General features: G+C 49.5%; 3 protein-coding genes across 5 annotated transcripts in view; 1 reads left to right on the top strand and 2 right to left on the bottom strand.

The window, feature by feature from the left end:
• The window catches only part of TOM1L2 (target of myb1 like 2 membrane trafficking protein), a 56,214-nt gene extending 54,521 nt beyond the window's left edge, over positions 1 to 1,693 (bottom strand). For all 3 annotated transcript variants that reach the window (XM_059484182.1, XM_059484183.1, XM_059484185.1), the window contains exon 1: positions 1,653 to 1,693. The gene's annotated coding sequence lies outside the window, so the exon portion shown is untranslated. The remainder of the gene's footprint in view (positions 1 to 1,652) is intronic.
• Positions 1,694 to 3,256: 1,563 nt separating this feature from the next.
• DRC3 (dynein regulatory complex subunit 3) lies at positions 3,257 to 18,077 on the top strand. The gene is made up of 11 exons (XM_059484608.1): positions 3,257 to 3,413; positions 5,324 to 5,440; positions 6,733 to 6,899; positions 7,480 to 7,626; positions 8,816 to 8,935; positions 10,015 to 10,127; positions 11,422 to 11,596; positions 13,990 to 14,121; positions 16,125 to 16,238; positions 17,566 to 17,697; positions 17,810 to 18,077. Exons 1-11 carry the CDS (start codon positions 3,257 to 3,259, stop codon positions 17,918 to 17,920), a joined length of 1,485 nt encoding a protein of 494 aa, XP_059340591.1. The 3' UTR covers positions 17,921 to 18,077.
• Positions 18,078 to 18,908: 831 nt separating this feature from the next.
• Positions 18,909 to 24,642, bottom strand: ATPAF2 (ATP synthase mitochondrial F1 complex assembly factor 2). Its single transcript, XM_059484385.1, has 8 exons — positions 24,438 to 24,642; positions 23,150 to 23,194; positions 22,670 to 22,815; positions 22,155 to 22,252; positions 21,224 to 21,304; positions 20,986 to 21,098; positions 20,113 to 20,228; positions 18,909 to 19,512 (listed from the first exon to the last, which is right to left on the bottom strand). Exons 1-8 carry the CDS (start codon positions 24,580 to 24,582, stop codon positions 19,375 to 19,377), a joined length of 882 nt encoding a protein of 293 aa, XP_059340368.1. The 5' UTR covers positions 24,583 to 24,642; the 3' UTR covers positions 18,909 to 19,374.
• Positions 24,643 to 24,646: the final 4 nt, after the last annotated feature.

The raw sequence follows: 24,646 nt of genomic DNA, 5'->3' as shown, positions 1-24,646 counted from the left end.
TATAGGCTGAAAAGAGAGCCCAGCACAGCGTGAGACTCACCCAGGCAAGGCCCCCTCACCTCAGCCAGGGCTGGCCCTGCACGTGGGCATGAGGAAAGGACCAGAAAAGAGGTTTGAGGCCATCAGACGATACTCTGCAAAGTTTTCTCCACTGTGGTTTTCAAAGACTTCCATCATTCCATGAATCAATGGAGAACAGCTCTAGGTTAGACTATGCACAGAAGCACAGAATGGTTTGGGTGGGAAGGGACAGTAAAGATCATCTCATTCCACCCTGCCATGGGCAGGGACACCTTCCCCTCTCCCAGGCTGCTCCAAGCCCTGTCCAACCTGGCCTGGGACAGTCCCAGGCATGGGGTAGCCACATCTGCTCTGGGAAACTGTGCCAGGGCCTCCCCACCCTCACAGGGAAGGATTTCTTCCCAATATTCCATCTAACCCCACTCTCTTGTCAGTTTGAGCCATTCTCCCTTGTCCTGTCACTCCAGACCTTTTCTCCATCTTTCCTGCAGGTTCCCTTCAGATCTGGGAAGGCCACAATGAGGTCACCCCAAGGCTTCTCTTTCCAGGCTGAACAATCCCAATTCTCCCAGCCCTCCCTGGCAGGAGCCATGCTCAGCTGAGCATCACCTTGGCTTTGGGACTGCCTGCCCTCCTGCACTGCAGGAACCTGAGCCAGCCTGCTCCTTCCCACTGCAATGTCACACATCTTAAATTTCTTCAGGGCCCAACAGAGGAAAGCAGGAGGCACTGAGAGCCCACCCAGCTGAGGTGAGAACTCAGAGTTACCAAATCTGCACGAGTGATGCTCAAGCTTTCTCCTTCCTCTTCTTCGCCCCAGCCATGGCAACCCAGACCAAAACATGGGTAGCCAGGAAACAACACATCTGTGGGAGGGAGGGAGCAGCCACAGCAGCCCAGGGAGGCCTTGGCTGGCCAGGCAGTGAAAGCTGGCTCAGAATAACCATTACCAGAACCACAACTCAGCCTCCAGGCTGGAAAATGAGCACTCATTTGTGTCTCCAGACCACATCACCCCCCTGCCCACTCAGAGGCACAGGGAGGGTTCAGTACTTCGGGAAAGAGTGGCTCAATGACTGGGTGGTCCATCAGCTTCAGGAAAAGGAGATGAGGGATGCAACAGCTTTCCTGCATCCATCTGGACGTGGAGTCGCTCTGCTCTCATGGACAGCAGCCTGGTCCCTAGAGTTTCTCTGCCCTCTGATCTCTCCACGCCCCCCATTAACCCCAGAGCTCTGCACTGAGGCCTCCAGCCCTGCCCAGACGCCTTCCAGCCCCTCCAAGCCCCTGGCACCCCTGGAATCCCTGTTCCCCAGAGACCCTCCCACACCTCCAGAGCCCCCAGAGCTCCCCCACCACCCCCAGCCCCACCATCAGCCCGCACTGATCCCCACAACCCCCCAACACCTCCCCTAAGCCCCAGAGCCCCTCACCGAGCCCGGATCTCCCCCATGGGCTCTCACAGACTCTGCCCCCACCGCTCCCACAGCCCCTCACAGACCCCCAGGGCCGCCCCAGCCCCTCAGCGACCCCCAGAGCCCCCCGCTGCCTCCAGCCCCGCCCGCCGGCCGCAGCCCCCGCGGTGTCCCCGGGCTCCCCCGGGCCCCTCCGCGCTCCCCAGGCCGCCGTACCGAGGCTCTGCCCCACCGGGGTGCTGAACGGGTTCCCCAGCAGAAACTCCATCTTGGGATGACAACAAACCGCGGCCCAGCGCCCAACCCTCCCGCACCTCGCCCTGACGGACAGCGGCACACACCAACCACAGCGCGCTCTGGCAGCTAAGTCCCGCCTCCCTGCGTTCAATTGGACAGCTGCAGGACGCGCGGCAAAACCATTGGTTAAAGAGCGTGTCCATCACTGTCAAGAGAGGGGGCCCGCCCCGGGGTAGTCCCGCCTCTTTTCCCGCCCTCCCTTTGATGGACAGCGGGGACAATGAGACTGCCATTCCCTATTGGGCAAAGCCCGAAACTATCTGCAACATTATTGGGCAAAGTGAATGTCAATCATCCGAGCCCTCTCCGCCCCGAGGGCACGGTCCCGGCGCTGATTGGCTGACACGGATTTCTCGCGCTCTGATTGGTACTGGCCTCCCCACCCCCTCCACGCCCATTGGCGGCTGAGCCCGTCACGTGCCTCCCTTAGCAACGCACCTGGGCTTTCTTAGCGACGGGCGCTGAGGCGCGGGTGGGAACCGGGAAAGGGAACCGGGAACGGGAATGGGAACGGGAACCGGGAACCGGAACCGGAACCGGGAACGGGAACGGGAACGGGAACGGGAACGGGAACGGGGACGGGAACGGGAGCGGGAGCGGGAGCGGGAGCCGACCCAGACCCCCGGGAACCTGCGGTGAGAGGCCTGTGGGGCCGGGATCGGGGCCTCGGTGGGTCCTGGGTGCGGGAGGCGGCGGCTCCTTCCCATTCACCTGGCAGGGGCGGCTGGAACCGGCACTGACCGAAGAAACCCTTGCCAAGTGACATCCCTGGAGTGTCCAGGGCCAGGTTGGATGGGGCTTGGAGCAACCTGGGACAGTGGAAGGTGTCCATGGCAGGGGTGGAACAAAATGAGCTTTAAGGTCCCTCCCAACCCAAATAATTCTGTGATTGTACAAGAAAGAGAGAGAGGAAGGCCAAGGATGGATAAACCCAGATCCTGCTGCTCTTCGGTGTGTGCTGCACACAGCCACAGAGAGGTTTGGTTGGTTAATGAAACGCCAGAATGAGAATAGAACTCTCCCAACTCTGGCATTTATCATCGCTGTCCTATGCACAAACAAATCAGGACTTACTCTGTAATTATAAACATCTTACACAAGCAAAAGTTTGGAGATTCGAGTCCTTCACAGCAATTCATTAACCCTGCACAGTATGAAAAAGACAAATAGTCTCATTGCCTCCAGGGCAAGATTAGGGATATTTAAATTTCCATGAAAATTTTCTTCACTGAAAGGGTTGTCAAGCCTTGACAAGGGAAGTTGTGGATTCCCCATCCCTGGAAGTGTCCAAGGCCAGGCTGGATGGAGCTTGGAGCACCCTGGGACAGTGGAAATTGTCCCTGTCCATGGCAGGGGTGGAATGAGATGAGCTTTAAGGTTCCTTCCCACCCAAACTATTCTGGGATTCTGTGATTCTATGACTACTGGAAAGTGATTTAATTTATTTTCATTTTTATAATCATTGCCAGGCAGAGATTTAATTTATTTTCTTTTCTATCCTTTAAGGCTGATTCTGTCTCACAATGACTCAGTTTTTCAATAATATTGAGCCAAACGTTATTGATGATGAAATCCTTCAGAAAGCCATTGAGGAGAAGTGTCCAGAGGACCTTGGAGATATTGCCAGAAAGGAAAGTATTAACTTTAACGTTGTGACAGAGATACAAATTAGTTTTAAAAGTGAGTATCAGAATATTTACATATTTTTCCTGTTCTTTTCATAGAAGTGGGTAACTGGCAATTAAGCAACCATTATTAGCTGGGATTTATTATGTGAAAATTAACATCTGGACTTGGACTTTTGCTCATACCTGTACAAAGCAGCTTCATCAGAGGAGTTTTTGCTGATAGGTGACTTCAGAGCTGCTTCACTTCCCACTCTCACTGTCACTGCTGCTCTCATTTAACATTTATATTGTGGTGACACCTACAGGCCACAGCCCTGTTGGGCCCCTCAGTTCGTGGCCAAACCCAGCCCTGGGCAGGCTCTGCCGTGGCGGGTGGTTGTGTGGGAGCTGTTTGGGAGATTTTAGTGCTTACAGTCCAACCTGATGGCATTCTCTGCTCATCCACACCGTTTACCATGGCTTGCCTCTTACTGTCAAACCTGTCGTAAACTTGCACTCAAAAAAATGGAAAGGAAGAATATTTGGCTAAATATTTGAGGGAGGGGGGTAAGTTCAGTTGATTATTCTTTGTGTGCTCCAGTAAAATAATGTGTGTATGAGTTGATTTTCTTAGAAAATACTGATCCTGCACAGATTTGTTTGCAAATCCAAAATCCAGAAGTGTGTGAATATTTTGTGCATGCAGTCCCTTGGTTTATGGTGCCCTCACTAAATTAGGACAGCAGGACAGCAGATGAAATCAATTTCAGTTGATTATTCTTTGTGTGCTCCAGTAAAATGTGTGTATGAGTTGATTTTCTTAGAAAAGGTTCCCTTGACCTGATCCCGCATGGATTTGTTTGCAAATCCAGAATTGTGTGAATATTTTGTGCATGCAATTCCTTGGTTTATGGTGCTCTCACTAAATAAGGACAGCAGATGAAACCTTCTGGGAAGGCATTGCAGGGGAAAGAGGAATGGGAGTGAGAATATTCTGTATTTCCTGTCACCTTGGTCCTGATCCTTTGCTGTGGTGGCCAACAGCCTGCCCTTATGATTCTGTTTTTGGAGGAAACTAAATGCAGGGGTATTGCTTAGCTCTGAACTGCAGCCTTCACAGAAAGAGAAGAATCCAACTGCTCTGCTGTGCTGAGGATCCCAGGAGCAGGAGAATCATTTCCAGCAGCAGGAGCTGGGCACGGCTGGATTGCAGATGCAGGGAAAAGCTGAGGCTCATCCCAAACCTCTGCTTGCAGCTGGAGAGGAGGATGAAGGTCAGGGCGTGCTGGCAGTGGGTTCAGGAGGGCTCTGGAGAGCAGGACCACACTCAGCATCCCCTGCACGCCTCGTTGGCCCCATTGATGAGCAGTGTGTGCTGAGCAGGACACTGGGGTTAACTGGGCTGTTCCATTGCAATCCCATCCAGCCAGGGCACCTCTGAGCTCTCCAGGGCACTCATCACACACTGCAAATCCTCCTGCAGGCAAGACTGGACGTGTTTTCCTCGTGCAAGGCAGTGTGGCTGCTAAACAAAGCTGGAAAGCAATTTTCTTTTCTGTCACAGACATCTTTTATGAAAAATCCTTTCTTAAGTTTTTTTTCCTCCTGAAAAGCTGAGAGGCCTCAGGAACAAAATGTAAACAATGGTTATCTGCTGCTGTGGAATGCAACAGGTGGATCTGTGATTGGTCTCGTGTGGATGTTTGGATTTAGTGACCAGTCACAGCAGAGCTGGCTCTCTCTCTCTGTCTGAGCCAGCTGCCTTTGTTATCATTCTTTTCTATTGTATTCTTAGTTTAGCCTTCTGAGATGAAGCCTTTCCTTCTATTCTTTAGTACAGTATAATGTAATATATATATCATAAAATAATAAATCAAGCCTTCTGAAATATGGAGTCAAATCCTCGTCTCTTCCCTCATCCAAAGACCCCTGTGAACACTGTCACACTTTTCTTTTTTTTTTCTTTTTTTCCTGTGGCTTTAGACATCCTGCAGATTGCTAATCTGTGGCCATTAGAGAATCTGACTAAGCTGCAGCTGGACAACAACGTGATTGAGAAGATAGAAGGTCTGGAGAGTCTGGTTCACCTTGTTTGGCTTGGTGAGATACAGGCAGGGGAGGGTGGATGCCTGTGCAGGTGCAAAGCAATCTGAGATAAAGCAGCATGTCACCTTCTCAACAGCACTGATAGGAGCTTTCCCTGGGAAGGCTGTCAGCTGTCTGTGTGTCTCCTCATTTGACTGTCAAATGTCAAAATGCCTGAGTATCAGAGCTGCAAAACAATCCTTCAAATGTTTAAAAACTGGGTTCAATACATTCGGTGTGGCAGGAACAGGAAGCTGAGGTTTCAATGTTGTTTCCAAGGTTTCTATTGTGTTTAGGGGTGACTTTCAGGAATATTTATGGAAACTCCTCTGTGATATAGAAGCCTGAATTCTGTTTTCAAAGCTGCTGCAGGCATTCCAAATCCTACAACCCTTAAGGGCTGGGTGTCAATGCTGTCCCAAGGAGTGCCCATCCTTGTGGCCTGGTGTGACTGCTTGCAGCTACACAGATGCACAGCTGAGAGCATTCCCTGGAACTGCAGCCACATTGCTGGCTGGAATTCTAAATATATCCTCAGCATGCAGAGCTGGAGCTCATAATCACATTGTGAAATGTCTAATGGGCTCTTCCACCCCGTTGTCTGCACAGTTCTGCTCCAGAGATGACTGAGGCACTTGTGAATCACAAGTGATCAGTGTGAGCACAGTGTTTTGAGGCACACTCTCATATTTTGTTTGCCCAAAGGCTGCAGTGGCTCAGCTGCTGCTGTACAAGTGTCTCAGCCACCCAAGAGACCTCATAAACTGTTTTTGGGCTCTTGGCTCGCTCAGTACTAATCCTCAGGCAAATCCTGCCCTTAGTCATGGTGAGTGTGGGTGTTAGGAGAGATGTTCTGGCAGGGGAGGAGGACATTTCAATAAGTGAAACAGCTGAAGTGAGCCTTGCACAACTCCACTGACATGGAGCTGCCTTGTCTTGGTGCTCTGGGAGTGACCACAACTGTGGCAAGAAACAAGAGAGTGCCAGATTTATCACAGAAATTCACCTCTAAGGGCATCTCTCTACCTCTTGTTTTGTGTTTCCCCATGAGGCAGAAGTCCCTTTCAGGCTGTGTATGTGGACTCTGCATGGACTAATTTCAGCTTTTCCTCTCATTTAAAAGCTGCACAGACAATTGCAAGGAGGAGATGGGAATAAAGGACGATTTAATGCTGAGCTTTTCCTGTGGGGCCTGGACCACCCCTGAGAAAAATCTGTACATAAACTCCTACACCCAGAACTAAAGAGCAGAATCAGGGTGCTCTGCAACAAATAATATAATGTTTGATTTATAAATTCTTCCCCAGACCTGTCCTTCAACAATATTGAAGTAATTGAGGGCCTGGATACTCTTGTCAAACTGCAGGACCTCAGTCTCTACAGTAACAGAATATCTACAATTGAGCACATGGACACACTACAAGAGCTGCAGATTTTCTCCATAGGGAGCAATAACCTGACTGTGCTGGAAAATGTGAGTGTTCCCTGGCTTTGCAAATATTCCCTGCTGAAGGATCAGATATTCTAAAACTGCCTTTTGCCATTGTGTCCAAGCCCCTCCTTAGGTGATAAAATTCTCTTTAGGATTTCTAAGCAGTCTGAGCTATGGGTTTGGTCCTCTGGTGTTAAGTGCTTACTGCAGCCATTTTTCATTTAGATTATTGACTCATGGGGGCCCAGGTCTGTGACTGCTCTCAGCCATGGCAAAATTCCTATTGGCTCCCATGAAAGCTAGAAAAGGAATAAGTGGCTACATATGAGAAATGGGGGGAGGCTAGGATTTATTTGGGGTTCTTTTGAGGGCATCTTACCAATTTAAGATCTGTGATTTGTGCACCCCATCTGCCTTCTCTCTCCACCCATTGTCTAGATATTACCAATATGAATTTAAGTATTTCCTTTCCCAAAACCATTAGAAACTCATAATTGACTGTCATGTGAATTTGGCAGCAGAGCAGAATGCATATTGCAGCTCAACTGTAATAAAAACAATAAATTCCAAGGCTGTGCTTCCCCAGCCCTGGGAAACACAGAGCTCTTTCCCTTTGGCACAGGTTATCTACCTCAGGAGGTTAAAAAGCTTACAGACACTGAACCTCAGTGGGAACCCTTTCTGCAGTGAGGAGCACTACAGGCTCTTTGTTGTTGCTCACCTTCCCAGCCTGGTGTACTTGGACTTCAAGCTGGTGAGAAAGTCCACGGTGAGATTTCTGCATTCCCTGCCTGGGAAATCAGGCAGCAGCATCTTACAGAGCCTCTGCTTTGTTGGTGTGCCAGCAATATTCCAGCACTGGGGGCAGGTTCCCTGCAGAAATCAGGCTCACAGAAACACACAGTGTTTGTTCTGCTTCCACATAACAGCTGTGAACCTGTAGGCCAAATTCTGTCAAATCTGACAGAGAGGTAGAGGTGTCAGAAGCATGATGTCTTCACAGATTCTGTGAAAATCAGCAGCTGTGTGTGGGAGAGGGGCCTGGTTCGTGTTGCCACAGAGAGGCTGCAGTGTGAGTGCAAGTCTTTCTCAGAGAATCTCAGAGGAAATCAGTCTGGAGAGCTGGATCCAGGGGGAAGGAGCCTTGGTGCTCCTGCTGCTCACACAGTGATTTGTTTCAGCAGCAACCTGACAATCCAGGCAAGCAGGTGCCTGGATGCACTTCCCACCTTTGATTTCTGAGAATAAGACACTTCATCCTCACCTGTGGAGCTGCTTTATCATCCCAGGGCTCAAAGGAACAAAGATGGGATTTTTTTGTTCAGGGTTTGTTTGGGGTTTTTTTTTTAGTAACCAAAGAACATGATTAATTGTAAATTTGCTTGGCACAGAGCAGGAGCTGTGCTTGGAATGTGCATTGCTCTTACCACAGGACTGGAAGGGTTTTCCAGGTCGTGGAGTGCAGTCCCTGCTCATCAGGGATGTCTGAGAATTGCACACTTAAATTTGTCAAGCTTCAGTTTCAAGCTAATGAGGTTCTTGCCCCTGGTACTACCTTGCCATCCACTCCTCCAAAGAATCTGCTCCTCCCTAGAAAATGAATTAACCTCGCTGACTGATCAAATTGGAGCTCAGATTCTAGAAGTCAAAATAGAACTTCCTGCTAAAAGAGGAAAAAAACCCCAAAAAACTCTAAAGATGAGAAAATGGAGAGAGAAAAGCTTCCTGGGACTGAATTATCTCAGATGCATTGAATGCAGAAACAGATAAATGTGCCAGCAAAAAATGGGATGAGGATTAGATTAGAAACTTCATAAGTAGTTTAATAAAAAGCCCATGAGGGAATGGAGAGGCAGATGCCACTCTGGTGCACGTTCTAGAAAGATCAGTTGCTTACACCCTGACTCACTGAGCAATGCAGGCTAATCCAATACAAATATTTTATTTATATTTCTCAGGCAAAAGCTGCCGCTTTAAAGTATCAACATCTCACTAAGCCATTGGAGGAAGAGGAGGCTCAGGTCCTGGCTCTGCAGGAGGTGGAAGATGCAAAGCAGAAAGAGCTGGAGCAACAGCAGGTGAGTTTTCTTTGGCTGGTTGTGTCCTGTCCCAGGAGAAAGAAGCACAAACACATATTGCCTTGTCTTTTCCCTGCTTGAAGATTTAATGAGAGGTTAAATTTGACTCTGCTAAAACCAAGGCTCAGATTAATCTCTGTGATCTCTGACTCTTATCTTTTGGGTAGAAACAGGAGCTGCTGTGGAGTACACATGATGTGGGGGAACATAATTCTTTGGGCTGAACAATGAAACTACAGATAGAGAACCCTGCAAAGCTGAATAGTAAATCATACCCAGGGAGCTTATCAGCCTCACATGAGATTAGGAAATTACAGGTCTGAGGGAAATGTTAACATTTTCATGGTGAAGTGACTTTTTTTTTTCTCCTTCCCACTAAGTCAAGCTTTTCATTAGTTTTATGGTTAAATTCTCCAGGAAATTTGGACATCACTGTAGTCCTGTGACCAGGCTGAAAGCAAGACCAGGTGGAATGGTGCTTTCAATTGTAGCCTGGCTCTGTATTCCAGACTCTAGAAGATCAGAGTGGCTTACCTTAGTTTTTAGGGCCAGGGAGGATGCTGCAACTCTTCCCTTTGTACTTCCCCATAGTTCACCAAGTCCTTATCTGAAAGGCTAAATAGCCTTGCAGTCAGTGTTTGTATGTGGTGATGTCTTACACAGGCAAGGGGCACAGGTTGCCCAGAGAAGCTGTGGCTGCCCCATCCCTGAAGAGTTCCAGGCCAGCTTGGATGGGGTTTGGAGCAGCCTGGGAGAGTGGAAGGTGTCCCTGTCCATGGCAGGGGCTGTGACTGGATGATCTTTAATGTCCCTTCCAACCCAAACCATTTTATGACTCCGTGATCTGATGCAAGATTAAACAGTGTTTTCTACCCTTAGCTGTAACAGCAAAGCCCCTGGGATGGGTTTCACTCCAAGGTGCTTTTGTGGCTTGTTGGTGTTTCTGCTGTGTTCATATAACCGTGTCTGCACCCAGTTCTGCTGCTGCTGCTGAGGCTCTTACAGGACAGACACATCCCCAGCGCTGCCAGCAGGCTGGCATCTATATTTTACTTATTTTGCTCTGTTTCTCTTCAAAGGCAGCCTTTGTTGAGTACCTGAATGGGCCATTCCTGTTTGACAGTCTGCATGAAGAGGAAGGAGAAGCCACCAAACTGGTTTCCCTCCCTGGAGTGGAGGAGCTGCTGCAGGCATATCCTTGCTGGGTTTGGAATACCCACAGCTAACAGGTAATGCCTTGAGTTCAGAAGGAAGTGCATCCACAGGGACTCTTCATCTGCTGCTTTTGTCCAGAGCTGAAAGCTGCATTGATCTAAGATCTGAGACAGTCTGTGTTCAATTTTGGAACAGTACCAAGAGTTACACGGCGAGGCTGTAAGACCACTGACAGCTTTAAGGCATGATATCTTGTGAAATATGAGGGCTCCAAACAAATGGTTTATATTACTGACAAGCTGGCCATCCCAGCTTGAGACATCCCATTTGTAAAACCACTCATTTCTATCCCCAACAGGTCATGAGATCCCAGCTTTTTAAATTCTCACCATTGTAATTACCATATTCATTTTCCTTCCCTTGAATCAAACATGATTTCTGTAGCCTCCTTTCCTGACCCTTCAAGAATCAAGACTTTGTACTTTCTTTAAGTCTGGAATCCACTTAAAGTTTAAAATGAGCTGGAAGATAAATCTCTGTCTGTTAGATTGTAAGAGCACAGTTGCTAAAATCATGTTGAAATTGAAGTGGTAGGAGATAGGAACAGACTCATCAGAGTGATACAAGTCACATATCTCACAACCTGCCAGAACTGGCAAAGGGAACTTTCCAGGCCAGCACATTTTTCTGATCATTGCTCCTACACGGGGGAGCAGAAAGCAGACACTTTTTTTTTTCCTTTTTTTCCTTTCTCATTCAGATTAATAGAGCATTGTCAAGGCCAGTAACTTGACCTTCCTTAAAATTGCATTACACTGTTGGGGAAAAATGCATCACAGCTTAACTACAATAGACTCCAGAAACAATTCCATTGCCAAGATAATAGCAGAAGAAAAATTGACGTTATTTTTGTGATGCTACCAAGTCAGTAGTTTATTCTGTGCTCTGGCTGTGGGCTCCAGAGCTGTATTTATTAACTACACAGGCACTGTATTCACACTTGGGAAGACAGATAGGGTTGTAGGCTTCCTTCTGCTGCTGTGTCAGAAGAGTCAGACAAGTGAATGTATTTTTTTCTCTTCCTCAAGGCCTTTTTCCCCCCTCAAGTTGCCATAGCTTTCTCCATACCCTTAAGGCAGCAAAACCCCATGCATAAAACGTGAATGGGTGACCCAGCCCTGCCCCAAACTGAATATTTGGCAGCTCCCAGCAAGAACCACAGAGTTTACATAGAAGTAGCTCGTAGCTCTTGTTGCTCAGATTTGCAGAGGCAGAAGGAACACAACGTGTTGCTCCACTGAACAAGCAAAAGACCTTGACTCTGCTGTCACATACAAGGAGGAGTTTGTCTCAGTTTGTGAGAGCCTGTATAACTATGGGCTGGAAGAGTATGAAAAACGAGAAGCTGAAGTCTCTAAATTCTACAAAAGACTCCATGAAATTCTGGCAGTCAACCAGGAAGAAAGCAAGAGAATAATCTCAGACTTTGAGACTCGGAACGAAACGGTAATGTTATACTTTTGTTTGTTTGATACATGATTTCTCTACAGCCTGTACCATTAAAGTCACCAATATTTAAGAAAATGGAAATGCTCAACCTTCCTTTTAGTTTAAATATTTTTATAAAGTTGATTTTTAAGATAATTAGATAGATAGATATTTACTGCTACTCCCCTTCTTTTTGAAGCTCCAATAACTCTTCCTTCATTGAAAAACCAGGAAGAAAAGGAAGGAAATTGCAGGGTATTCAGTTCATTTTCAAGTAATTTTCTGCTTCACTTCATTTTCTCAACAACAGCTCAAAGAACTATAACCAAAAAAAAAAATTAGAGAAAGTTATTTTAATGCATTTCTAGTCCTTTAAAGCAGAAACTCTCTTTTCATTCTGCTCCACCACAGCCACCCATTGTGGCTGCTCAGGGCGTAGCTTCTAGCTGGATCCCTTTCTAACCATGTATAATAGATTGATCATGATTTTGTTTCCACAGGAAAAAAAGAAGCAAATAAGGGAGGGCTAAAGCCTGGTGGCACTGTCAGCTGAGAGAGCAAGGCCCTGACAAGTGACACCAGCAGAGTCACAAGCGCTGGCTCCCGCTGGAAACCAGGTCACTTTTATTGCAGTGCCTGTCACAGGCTGGCAGCTGCTGAGTCACTCTGCTCCCAGGGCCTTGAACCCTGCTGATTCATGCTGGAAATCTGCAGCCAGCAGCTTCAGGGGCTGGCAGCACCACCAGAGTCACAGAATGCAGGATGGGTTGGGTTGGAAGGGACCTTAAAGAGCATCTCGCTCCAACCAGAAGTTTGGTTTGAATATTCAGTGAAGTTGTGCTTGAATTCTCACTGTATCTTCGATGAAAAAACCCTAAACCAGCAAAACAAACCCTGCAAAACCACAACAAAACCCAAAGATACACAGCTGAGGGCAGATTTTACCCCTTCACCTCTGTCTGACCCACAGGCTCAGCGGTGGATTGGGCTGCAAGGGGTAACAAGGGAGAATGGCCTAAGCTAAAGGAGGAGTGGGTTAGATGGGATATCAGGAAGAAATTAGATTAAATATAAGGAAGAAATCTTTCTCTGTGTGGGTGGAAAGGCCCTGGCACAGATTCCCAGAGAAGCTGTGGCTGCTCCATCCCTGGAAGTGTCCAAGGCCAGGCTGGACAGGGCTTGGAGCCACCTGGAACAGTGGAAGGTGCCCCTACCCTGGATGATCTTGAAAGTCTTCCTCAACCCAAACCACTCTGGGATTCTGGGATTCTCTATAAACAGGACACAGGGTTCAGCTTGCCAGTTTTCATATAAATATTAGAGGAATTGGTATCAAAACTAAACACAGTGTTTTAACATCATTTCCCCACCATTTAAAATTGCTGGAGGAGTTCAAAAGGCACAGAGGCCCCAGCAGACTGCAGTCTGTGAGCTGTTCTTAGGGCTGTTTGTCTGTCTGTAATCCTTTCATGTGAACTTGGGCAACCTGTAAAATCACTGTGCTCTCTCAAGTTGGTTATGGAGGATTAAAGGCCTTGAACTTTGAAGTTATTGCTCCCAGAGGTGCAGCTTGAGTGGCTCTGGAGCCTTTTGAGCCTCCTAACTTGTTTACATTCGAAAAGAAGACACCTTGCTCTCCCCTTCTCCCTTTTAAACTGCAAAGTTTTGGCTAATCCACCCCATTTCCAGACACAAGCCTTGGCAGGGGTTTTTAACAGAATTCTTTATTTCACCCCATTCCATTCCCTCTCAGGAGAAGTGGATTAGACATAATAAAACATATACATTTCCCTCCTTTTTTAGTTGATTGTTAACTGATTTTAAACAGACTTGAAAATAACACATTCAGCGCAAGAGGATTTTATTTTTTTCCTTTTTTTTTTTTTTGATCCCAGCAAACATAAATCTTGCCTGATACAAAAGTGACATCAATACATAATTCTGAAGGGCAATAAATCCTTGCTGTAAGAGGAAGGCAGGCAATGATAGGTATTCCATATTCAGAATACTAAATCCTGACCATACTGGAAGTCAGTCAAGATTCTCCTTGGCAGGAAGTGAATCAGGATTTACACCTGCCTTTCTTTCTCCAAAACAATTGTTAATTTCTTCTTCACAGCCTGCAATGTCAATAATTAAATATTGTTCTTTTTTGCTGGAAATGAAGGGAAGCATAGAAGGAGCAAAGTCTTGTGCTGAGTGGAGCATGAGGAAGAGTTTTCCCAATGCCCCTGCAGTAGCAGAGCTCAGAACTGTTGACTACCCACTATGTAAATCTGGAGACTTCCCTGAATCATCACATTTCATTTCAGCTAATCAGCAGGAGGAACTTTTCTCACACATGTAACAAGTTAATTAAATTGCAATGGAGTGCTGAACACAAACTGTAATTCATGTATCTCTGTGTTTAGAGGCTGGATGAGCTCTATCAGGACGGGAGTGGTGAAATCGCTGACTCTAAACGAGCCCAGGGCAAGGAGGAGATCCAGCAGCTGTGGCATGCACTGATGCTCTTGGAAACTCTGGTATCCAACGACCTGGAGGTGAGATCCAAGCTCACACCTGTGGCACTCAAAGCCAGAACCTTGTGGGGTCACCTCTCTGTCACTGCAGCCCTGTGTAGCAGTTTACTCACAAAGAGGGGGGCACAGGATTTCCACTCAGGAAAATGTTTCACCCCCATCTTTTCCTTTCTCTGTTCAAAGTTGATGGGAGTGAGATTAGGCCCTGGACATTGCTGCCTTCCAGCAGATCTCTGTTCTGTACAGAGCAGAGCACAGCATGTCCATCACATCTCTCCAGGCTGATTTCCCACACTTCACAGGCAGGGAGGTTGTGCAATCACTTTCTAGGTCTGCACAAGCTGCTGCATAGCATGGGGTATGCATTTGGAATTCTAGAGGTGTCATTCTTTGAAGCTGATCTTTGCTATAAGATTACACACATTCCTGCTCAGCTTGCTGCATTTGCTTGCATAATAGCTGCCTCTTCCTCCCCAGACTTTTCCTCAAGAACTAGGGCAGGGCTGCTGATGAGCATCTTCATCGGAGGAAAAAACCCAAAATAATCTGTTTAAAAATGAGCAGGCAGGAGCTGTGGCCTGTGTGCAGCAGTTTAGTTTTGTGAGCATGGATGGCAGAAAGCAGCAGCTCAAAATGGATCCTCACTGCATCAGGATTTTGCCTTTTTAGTGTTTGCTGAGTTGGCCCTTACATATCTGATGGGATGAGCAGAAACATTTCCTCCCTGTGTGCCCTGCTGGATTTGCAGGATTCAGCTACCAAGACATTTAAGTGCAGCACTTCACAGATTCTCCATCAGCCGTTTCTGAGAGGGGGAACAGGCAGCTGCAATTTTAATTTCTGAGGACTAAACCAAGAGCTGCAGTAAAGCCCAGGCAGGGGTTGTGCTTCTGACAAGAGGCTCTCCATGCAGCCAAGGACAAGGAGGCTGCAGCAAGGCAGGGGATGGGAATGAACCCTCTCCAGGCACTGCTTAGGTGACAAAGGATCCTCTGGCTTACTCCAGACACACAAAATGCTCGAGGCAGTTCAGTTTCTGACTGTGCTAATAACAGCAGTGAGTCCAAATTACAGTAAGCTGTAGATTCCTCCTAGACTCCCTGACTCCCTGTTTGTGCAAGTTTTCATTGTGTTATTTCCTCTTTTTCCCCTTTGTTAAGGAACTGTTACAGGATTTTAAAAGAAGGCTTGATGTCATAGCATCAACATTCACTGAAAACATCCAAGGCATATATCCTTTTCACAGTAGGTTGGCCTGGACCTCCCAGTCATGCACCTACACCTCACCTCTAAATCCAAAAATGAGCCTCCAGTATAAAAACTTTATTTTTTATTTTAATCAATAGAAAATATCTTTTCCTAGCCTTGAGGAATGGTCATTTAAAGTGCCTATCTTCTTTATGTGGAGACTCTGGAGAGCACAGAAAGATCTAAATTCTACTGTGCTGAAATTCTGTAGGATTTAGGCAGTTTCACCCTGTTGGGAATCTTCCTTTCCTCTCCATGCAGAGAAGACAAAACAATCTGGTTAGATTGTTGTCTAGGTACATTCCTGCCATAGTAAATGAAATATCTACAATTCTGGTTGAATACTCTTTAAATGGTGTTCATTTTTGTATTTTTGATGAGTGCTGAAAAAAAGTTATATGAGAATACTGAAAAGCTTGAGTGTCAGGTCATGCTGCTTTAAATCTAGAAATCTGATGGCCTGGTGCAAATAACTGCAGTGCAGTCAGAGCTCAGCTGTCACCTGGAGGCCTCTTCCAATTTCCCTGGCAATCCCAGGTCCTCTCTCAGTCCTCTGTCATATTGGGCAGTAAAGATGAGACTGAGTGTGTGATTCAGAACTGAGAGTGTGTATCCTGATATCCTGACCCCACAGCAGCCTCTGGGAGCAGCCAGGCTCATTTCTGCAGGATCCCCTTGTGCAGGCACTCAGTCCCAGTTACAGGAGGTGATTTAATCCCCACAGATGAGTGGGGTGCTCAGCTTTTGCCTTAACCACATTCTGTACGTTTAACCAGTGCCGGGACCTGGAAAATCAACACTTTGAGAAGGTGATGGAGATTATCCAGGCCATCCTGAAGAAAATCGCCCTCTTTGAGCTTGAGGAGGATTTTCCAGAGGATCTTCGAACGGTGAGGGCACCAAAACAATTCATCTCTGTGAGAGAGTAGGCAAGAAAATGAGGCTGTAGCCTCTTCTCTGAAGGGCCAGGATTTCCAGGAGACTCAGTGCTGCCAGAGCCACACCTGAACCACAGCACAACCTCCTTCCTAGAGGGTCCAGCTGCTTGGCTGAACTGTGGTGCCTCTGAGCATCTCCACTGGGTAGGACAGGGATAAGTGCACTGCAGGTTTCCTTGGGCACTGCCAGAGCTGGTGGCAGCAGCCCAGGAGAGGTGCTGAGGAAATCTCTCTCCTGCCTCCAGCACAGCTCACTGCTGTGGCTGATTTCCAGGCACTCAGGCAGCATCTTTGCTGCACTCCCTCACAGCTGGTTTTGTTCAGACTCTCCCTGCTCCCTCAGCAGAATCCCAACACTGCTCTGAATCTCTTACACCAGGGCTCTGTTTGCCTCAGTGATTTCAAAATCCCTTCCTGGAGCTCCTGAGCCCATGAGCTGATCTGGAGGCAGGACACAACACTTTAAATGGAGCCTTCCACTGAGCCCTCAGTCTTGCTGTGCAAACAAAGATCCCAGGAGCCTTTCCAAAAGCACCAACACCATTGCAGTGCTCCACTCAGCAACACTGCTGCCCTTTTTGCCTCCATAATTCCTTCATTTAGTGGCTAAATTACTTAAATTTGCATTAGCCGTGGTTTTGCTCTGTCCAGATTATCCCAGCCCCCTGTCACTGCAGGTAATCACGAGCTGACAGACACAAACCAGACCCCTGAGCCCCCAGGGAGCTGCTGCTTTATGGCCTGTGCAGATGGTGGTGGTTCTGCACCACTGCCCTGCACCCATTTTGCTTCACTGCCATCCATTCCCATGGAGAAGGGAATTCATTTACCCAACAGCTGCACTTGGCTGCAGGAGGAGCCTCATTATGGGCTAGCGAAGCCACCCTCTATTTAGAGCCATGAGGGAAGTCACTGCTTCCATTAGAAGCAGGGACTCTCCAAAAATGAAGATTTACAGCCAGTGCCAGCAGTGCAGGAATCCCTTCCAAGCGTGATTTTCCATTTCCAGGCATGCTGGAGTATATTCAGCCTTTCTTCCACACCAGCTGCATGGCAGCACTGATCTCCCCATTCCAGCATGTGGGGCCAAGGCTGCTGCCTCTGTTTCCCCACCTGGGTTAGGGATAATGCCCAATTTCCAGGGTACAGCCCTGGGTTTATCCCAATGAAAAAGGAATTGCCCGGTTGAGACAGAGGGGGTTTCTCCCTTTGAGCACTGCTGTGCTGCTCATTCATTGTGTGCTCTCCCCTCCTCTCATCCTGTCACGTCACCTCCCAGCTCTTTGAGGACAAAATCACCATTGTGAACATCACCAGCATGTCCCACAGCATCCGCCTGCGCAAGATTGATAAGCGCGAGAGCGACATGCTCTCCAACACCTACCAGTGGCAGAAGTCAGTGAGAGAGAAGGTAAGAGACCCTCACACTCAGGGGGATGGGGCACTGTGAGGAGAGGCACTCCCAGGTCTTTGCTGGACCTTGACCTGCCTGCAGATTCACTGCTCGGTTTCAATCTGTCCAGGCTTTCCAAAGGGAGAGCGACAGAAACCGCGCCTGTATCGAAAAGATCATTTGCTTCATGGACACCCTGCAGAAGGAGCTGGATAGCACAGTGGTGAAGCCTAAAGAATAGGGCTGGGGAGCTGCCTCACCTGGGGCACACAGGACAGCCCCCAGCAGGAACAGCTGCCTCTCCATGGCCAAGCTGCCTGGGACATTTCAGTCCAAATCCACATTTCTTCCATCCCACTATAAACTGCAAATAAAAGCTACTTCTTGACTCTGGAAAAGCATCCAAAGCCCTGTCTCTTCCATCACACTGGAACAGAGCCCGTGCAGACAACTCAGAGCTGGTCACAAGGGGTTATGGATCAGCTGCGAGCTGATTGAACCAAATCATTGTAGCATATAATGCCTGAAAGCTTCGGTACCTGCGAGCTCAGTGGCAGGAACCTGTGAGCTGCTGGCACGAGGCAGCAGCTCAGGAGAGGAACACTCTCCATCAAACCACCCCCGAGATAACAGCAGGTTTCCAGCTCAGCAAGCACAAGGCTGGCGGGGGCTCCGCATGCCTGGGAGCCTCATCCTCTCAGCCCTTCTCGCAATCAGCTTTCTGCAGCGTGAGCAGAGCAGCCCCCAGCCAGCGGGAAGGGAAATCAATGGTTCCACAGGAGCGACAGCCGAGTGAGGAGTCATTAATTCCCCTCCTTGCTCGGTGACAGGCTGCTCCTTAGGAACGCTGCCGGCCGGGGCGCTGCTGCTCCAGGCAGGCAGCAAGGAGAAGGTGCGAAGGTTAAACGAGAGGGTGGCTCTGTGTGCTGCCAGGGGCAGGGCAGGTCTCAGAAAAACCCGTGATGCTGCCTGTCAAACACAGATTCAGCTCATCGTGCTCTGTGCTTCTGAACATGGCTGCAGCCCAGGTTTTACCCCTCTTGCTCCAGGACTACTCAGTTGTCTCCTTGCTACCTCCTCAGCTGCATGGAATGGTTCACACAGTAGTTAGTGTCTGCTCTGGTCTGTGATTTTTAATACCTGGAGCCATCCCAGTACCTGCCCACAAGCTGGCAGCTCAGGACCCACCCCACAGTGTGGTGAGTAAGACAAAGACAAAGACACTCAGCTTTGGTACCTCACAGGGGCGAGTCTTTAATGGAACACAGAGACCCTGGTGTTACAGACAGGCACGCCGAGGGATGAACAACAGATGCAGTGGAGTCTGTTTTCAGATTTCCATAACAAGTGTGTGTCAGGAGCTGGCAGCTATGAAGACATGTGGCATATGCTGGGTATGTCTGTGCCGTGCCCTGCCCAGGAAGCTGCTTCTGCCGTGGGAGCTCCTCTGATGAGTTACAGACACCAGGAAAGGACAGAGCTGCTGGCTTGGGGATTCAGAGGAGACTCACCTTGACCTCTCCTCCTTGTGTGCTGCACTGCAGCAGGCAATCCAGCTGAGGAGTTGCCCACAAAACCACAGCACATGAAGCTGATCCCAGGAAAAGTGGAATGGCAGGAAGGTAGCTACCATCCATTGTGTCAGGCCAGCAATTCCCAGCTGGACATTTTCTTTCTGTGCCCTGCCCAGCTGCCTCAGTCCTGCAACAGCTTGTGTTTTACAGTAGAGCTCTCTGAGCAGAGGTGAACAAAGAGAGTCCCAGCTGCAGTGCGAGCACGCAGCTCACACAGGTCGTAGTCGTGGGCCCACTCCACGTTGCCCCAGCGCCGGATCTGAAGGAGAGGAGGAACACGGATCACACCCAAAGCACCTCAGCAACCCTGAGCTTCCCTTCTCATGTTTGTGAAGCACAGGTAACCCCCCTCAGGAACTGAGATGATCCTTGACTGCTGAGGCAGGGATATCTTGAGATCAGGATGTGCTTCATCTGTGCTGGAGTCTGAGGCAAAGCCTCTTAACGGGAGGATGAAAAGATTCCCAACTTCAGCCACTTTTGGGACAAAGAGAGCTTCACACCAAGCTAATTTCCAGCAAGCTTGATATCTTGGTGTCTACCAAAGCCTCCAGGCTGGATAACCCTCAGCAGGAGAAGTCAGCCACAACTTTGCACTTAGATTAGAGAGGGAGAAAAGCAGCCATCTGGGCTCTGTGAAAAGAAACTGGCAGCCCTGGGAGCACTTTGGGCTGCTGTGCCCGTGGTGCTGCTCTGCAGCAGCACGCTCCAAACGCTCTCAGACACACAGACTGGTGGAGTGGAACGTCTCCTGCTATAGCAGGCACTTCCCCTGCCAGTTATTTGTGGTGGGGGATGCATTTGTCATGCTGAGATTATTGCTATTTGAATTATAGGGCTGTTTTGTAACATAATTTACCTGGTATTCTTCCTCCAGGCGAGACAGAAGCACAGCTTTCTCTACTGTAATGTGCCTGTCAATCAGGCTCATGGACAGAATCAGCGATTTCAGCTGGGTGATTACAAATTCTATACCTGGAAGGGAATAACCCAAACCAAACAAGATTCATGGCTGTTTTCTGCAGCATTACAGCAGCATCTTCACACACTCTGAAGAGACAGGCAGGCTGTGGTACACCCTCAGGGAGGGCCAGTGATCCTCCCACCTGCACCTGGGCACTCAGGTCTGTGGTTAACACCAGAGCATTGTGCTGGCCCTGCCACCACAGTGACAAAGGCCATGCCCTGGACACCACCTCCTGTTATTCTGCCACAACCCTTCCCTGTGCAAAGGGAAGAGATATCCATGCAGGCTCGAGCATTCTGTGTCTTTTGTGGGTTTCACTGCCTGCTGCCCATTCAGGCCTGGAGGAAAGCAAACCTCTCTTCATTTCTTTATCTTTTGGTGGCATTCAGATGATTCAGGCGAGATTAAGTGGGATATAAGGATAAAAAAGTGAGGACAGTGCACAGGGTGGGCACTTTGGAGTACTAAGCCTGATTTCTTTTCCTGGCAACAACAAAGCTAGGGATTAAATCATTAGAAGGTTTGGCATTAAAGAAGTTATTTGTGCTGAGGTGGAGCAAGCAGCCCATGGGACAGCACAGTCAGATCCTGAACACCAGTGGCACTGAAGAGAATCCCTGCCTGTGACAAAAGCAGGTCAGGGCCTGGCCTGCAGACTTAAAACATAAACCTCCACCCTTGGAGCAGGAGAAGAAAAACATTGCAGTCACTCCTCCCCATGGAGAGGAACCTCCTCCTCCTCCTCAGTGGCCCAGCCCCGCTCACCTTGCAGGGCCCACATGTTGTAGGATGCCAGGTGGTTCACAAAGGTCTCCTTGGTGCTGGCTGGAATGTTTGGCCCCAGGATGCTGGTGGAGGAGCCAATTGTCACATTGTACCTGGAATGATCACCCAAACCCTCAGCAAAGCCCAGGGCTCATGCAGCTTGAGCTCATAAAGCACCAGAGCTCCTGGGCTGAGCAGGGCAGGGCCTTGAGCAGCCAGGAACCCTCTGAGCTCTCACCTTTTCTCAGCCCAGGCAACCACAGGATCCCATTCATTCTTCTGTAACTCTGCCAGGGCTGGAGGCTCCTCCACACGATAGCTGGGACATGACAGAACAAAACCACACTGGATGGTCTCCCCCAGGCTGGGACACACCTCTGGGAAGGACACTGACCCCACCAGACCCACAGCAGGTGGGACAGGGACCCGCTGTCCACCCAGGCAGCAGTGACAGGGAACAATCCCCCAACTCTTCCCTAAATTCAGTGCTTTTGGTTATCCCAGGAAGGACAATTCTGTCTTACTACAAAACAGCCAGCTGAAAACTGCAGGCAGTGCCCCAAGCCACAGACTGAAGTGAGATTTAGCAGTTAGAGGAGGGTACAAACCCAACTGCAGCTCTCTGTGGGGCCTTCCTGCTTCTCCTTGCCCAGTGGCTCAGCTCAGCATTCCCTGCTCCCCCAGTCTGGCCAAAGCCACAAGGGCAGGTGGGGAACCTGTTCCTCTCTCTCCACAGGAACTGTGGAGGCTGGGACAGGAGCCTGGGCATGAACAGGCTTGATCCTACAGCTCACAGGGACTTTAAGGAATGAAGGGCATTTTGGGACTGGTACAAGTAGTCTGAGCTATCTGCACTGGCACAGGAATACCAGGGACTGGCTGACAGATCCCCACAGGCCTTTCAAAGATGTTTTCTTTTCTCCAAGATCTTAATTTCCCACTGCTCTCACCCTTGCCCAGTGTTCAACAGGGGACCAAACCCAATGATCCTTCTGTGGGAGCACAGACTCCAACCAGGTTTGCACATGCAGGACTGATCTAAACTAATTCAAACCCTCAGGCAAAAGCCAGCACAGATCAGAGCCATGCCATGACTGGGGCAGTGCAGATGCCTTCCCTCACTTCACCCAGCCCTCTTTCCAAGCTCCAGCTGGGTCCCCATCTCATACCAGACCGTGTCTGTCTCCAGGAACTTCACGGCTGCTCGGATCAGCTGTGTTTTGTTTCGCTGTGTGGGATTGTCCAGCGCTGTGTTGCACAGCGTGGTCTGGGGATAAAAGCAGTTGAAAATGCTGTTATTCTTATTCCAGGCTTGAACAAGCAGCAGCTTCCACAGTACAATGCCAAGAAGAAGCAGAGGGATTTGTGGCAGATGAATAACTGAGGGGTGAGGGCCACAAAGTGCTTAATATAATAATATCTTCTCAAATCTTTCAGGATCCCTGGAAACAGCTCATTAAGCAGCAGGGAAAAGGAGCATGGATTGCTCCAGAGCTCAGTTTCCTCCTCCCCCTCACTATTCCCAATGACACTGTCCAGCCCCTTCTCAAGTTCCCCTAGTGGCACAGATTCCCTCTAGACAGCCCAGAGGAAGCCCCAACTTTCTGCTCACTAGGAGCAGGACAAGCTGCTGCCCCCACACCCTGCATTTGGAGGCCTCAGCACTGCACCCTGCCGTGCTCACCAGGTGCATGGTGTAGAACTTGATGGTGTCTTTCTGGGAGTCCCACTCTGTGGCCACTGCAATGGCCAAGGCCTCGCTGGGCACGGTGAAGAGCTTGGCCTGGGGCGTTTTCAGCTTCCGGTGGTCCAGGTTTATCTCAAAGCCTCCTGGGGAATCAGAGTAGAAATCCTGGGGAATCAAAGAGGAGCAGGCACTAAGGAACAACAGACAACCCCACAGTGGGAGCAGATGCAGAGCTGGAGCTGACAGGGACCAGGAATACTCAGGTTTTCCATCACTTGGTCCTGGAAGCTGCTTCCCACTGTGCACCTTTGCTGCAGATGAGGAGGGGACACAGCAGCTGGTGACAAACCTGGCCCTGACACAGTCTGGGCTGCAGGTGCTGATGTGCTGTGGGTGATGACACCTCTCCCAGGGATCAGCCCCTCCATCCCATCCCATCCCATCCCATCCCATCCCCATCCCTGTGGCCACACTCACCTTCCCCCTGTGAGATGCTCACGTTCTGGTAGAACCTCTTCCTCTCTGGGGACAGAAACACAAGGCAAAGAGAACATTCAGAGGGCAAACAGAGAATGTTCAGCCCCTTCCCCTGCTCCCCATCACAGCTCAGAACAGACAGAGCTTTGGTGCTGTCGAGGTGGCCTGGTAACAAAAATTCAGCTCTCCATCCACAGTTCCCAAGCTGTGAGCTGCAGTGAGCTGCACTCAGCAGGGAAGCAGCAGGGAGCAAACAGAACCAGCTGCACTCCTGCCAGGCTGGGGGCTCAGAGTGTGGCAGAGCTGATTTCCCAAGCAGGTCTGTCCCACCTCACCTCAGGAGTTCTGCTTCAGGGTCAGCCTTTCCAGATTCTACAACTACACTGACACTGGACAAGTTAATTCCCAAAGGACATCCCAGTCCAGCTCAGGAATTTACCTGCCCCACCTACAAGGTGAGCCTGAGGAAAACTTCAGGTCTGATTTTAGGAGCAGCATCCTTGGCTCCCAGCACTCCTGACACTGTGAGAGCAGGATCACACCCATCCCAAAGGCTCACACCCCTCCCACAAGGCAGGAAGAATCCACGAGCCATTCCCTTGACAACAGCAACCAGGTTGTAAATCCCAAACCCATAAATCTGTCTCGGGAAGGGCACAGCAAACAGGTCAGGCTGCAGGTCTGCTATTCTAGGCTAAAACCAGCACAATTTCCCTGGGGAAATGGAAGGATTTTCTCAGGCTTGGTGACCTATGAGCTTCGGGGCCTCGGGCACAGTTCTAAAAACAGATTAAAGTGTGTGTACCCCAGAGGAGCCCCGAGGCTCATCAGCGACTCCCAAAACTTTGTCATGAGTCACCACAGCTCTGCAGCCTCACCTCCGACAAAATGAAATTAATTTTGCTGTTCTCATACCCACACGATTCCAGCAAAGTCTTTGGATGGGATATACGGGCCAGAACATACCTGAACCCCCTCGTCTGAGTCCCATTCCCTCAAAATCCTCAAAACCCAACAAAAACAAGTGTAACAAAATGGTTCGATGAGGGCTCGGCCGTGCAGCCAGCGAACCCTGCCCGCTCCAAACTCACATTAACGGCAAGGCTCGTTAATAAAAATTAATTAACGGCACAGGGGAGAGCCTCAGCACCGCTCAGCGGCCGTGGGGAGCGAGATCCCCTCGAGGCCGTGCCGGTCCCAGCCCAGTCCCAGGTGACCCCAGGGAAGGGTCCCCAGGGAAGGATCCCCCTCCCCACACGGCGCTGGAGCCTCCCCTGTGCTCCCTCACCTGCCGGCGGGGCATAGGCCCGGCGCCCGCATGACCCCACCGGGCCGCCCCCAACACCCACAGGAGGCGGTCGTGGGAGCCGAGCGGGCGGGGAGTGGGCCCACCACAGCCGGCGACAGCCGCGCCACATCACGACAGACGACATAGCAACCTCGTCCCGGCCGCGCTCAGCGCCGCTCGCTGGGCGCCGCCATCTTGCCGGCAACCGC

The sequence above is a fragment of the Ammospiza nelsoni genome, chromosome 17 (genome assembly GCF_027579445.1).
Source record: "Ammospiza nelsoni isolate bAmmNel1 chromosome 17, bAmmNel1.pri, whole genome shotgun sequence".
Taxonomy (NCBI): domain Eukaryota; kingdom Metazoa; phylum Chordata; class Aves; order Passeriformes; family Passerellidae; genus Ammospiza; species Ammospiza nelsoni.
This window is presented reverse-complemented; position numbering and strand designations above follow the sequence as displayed.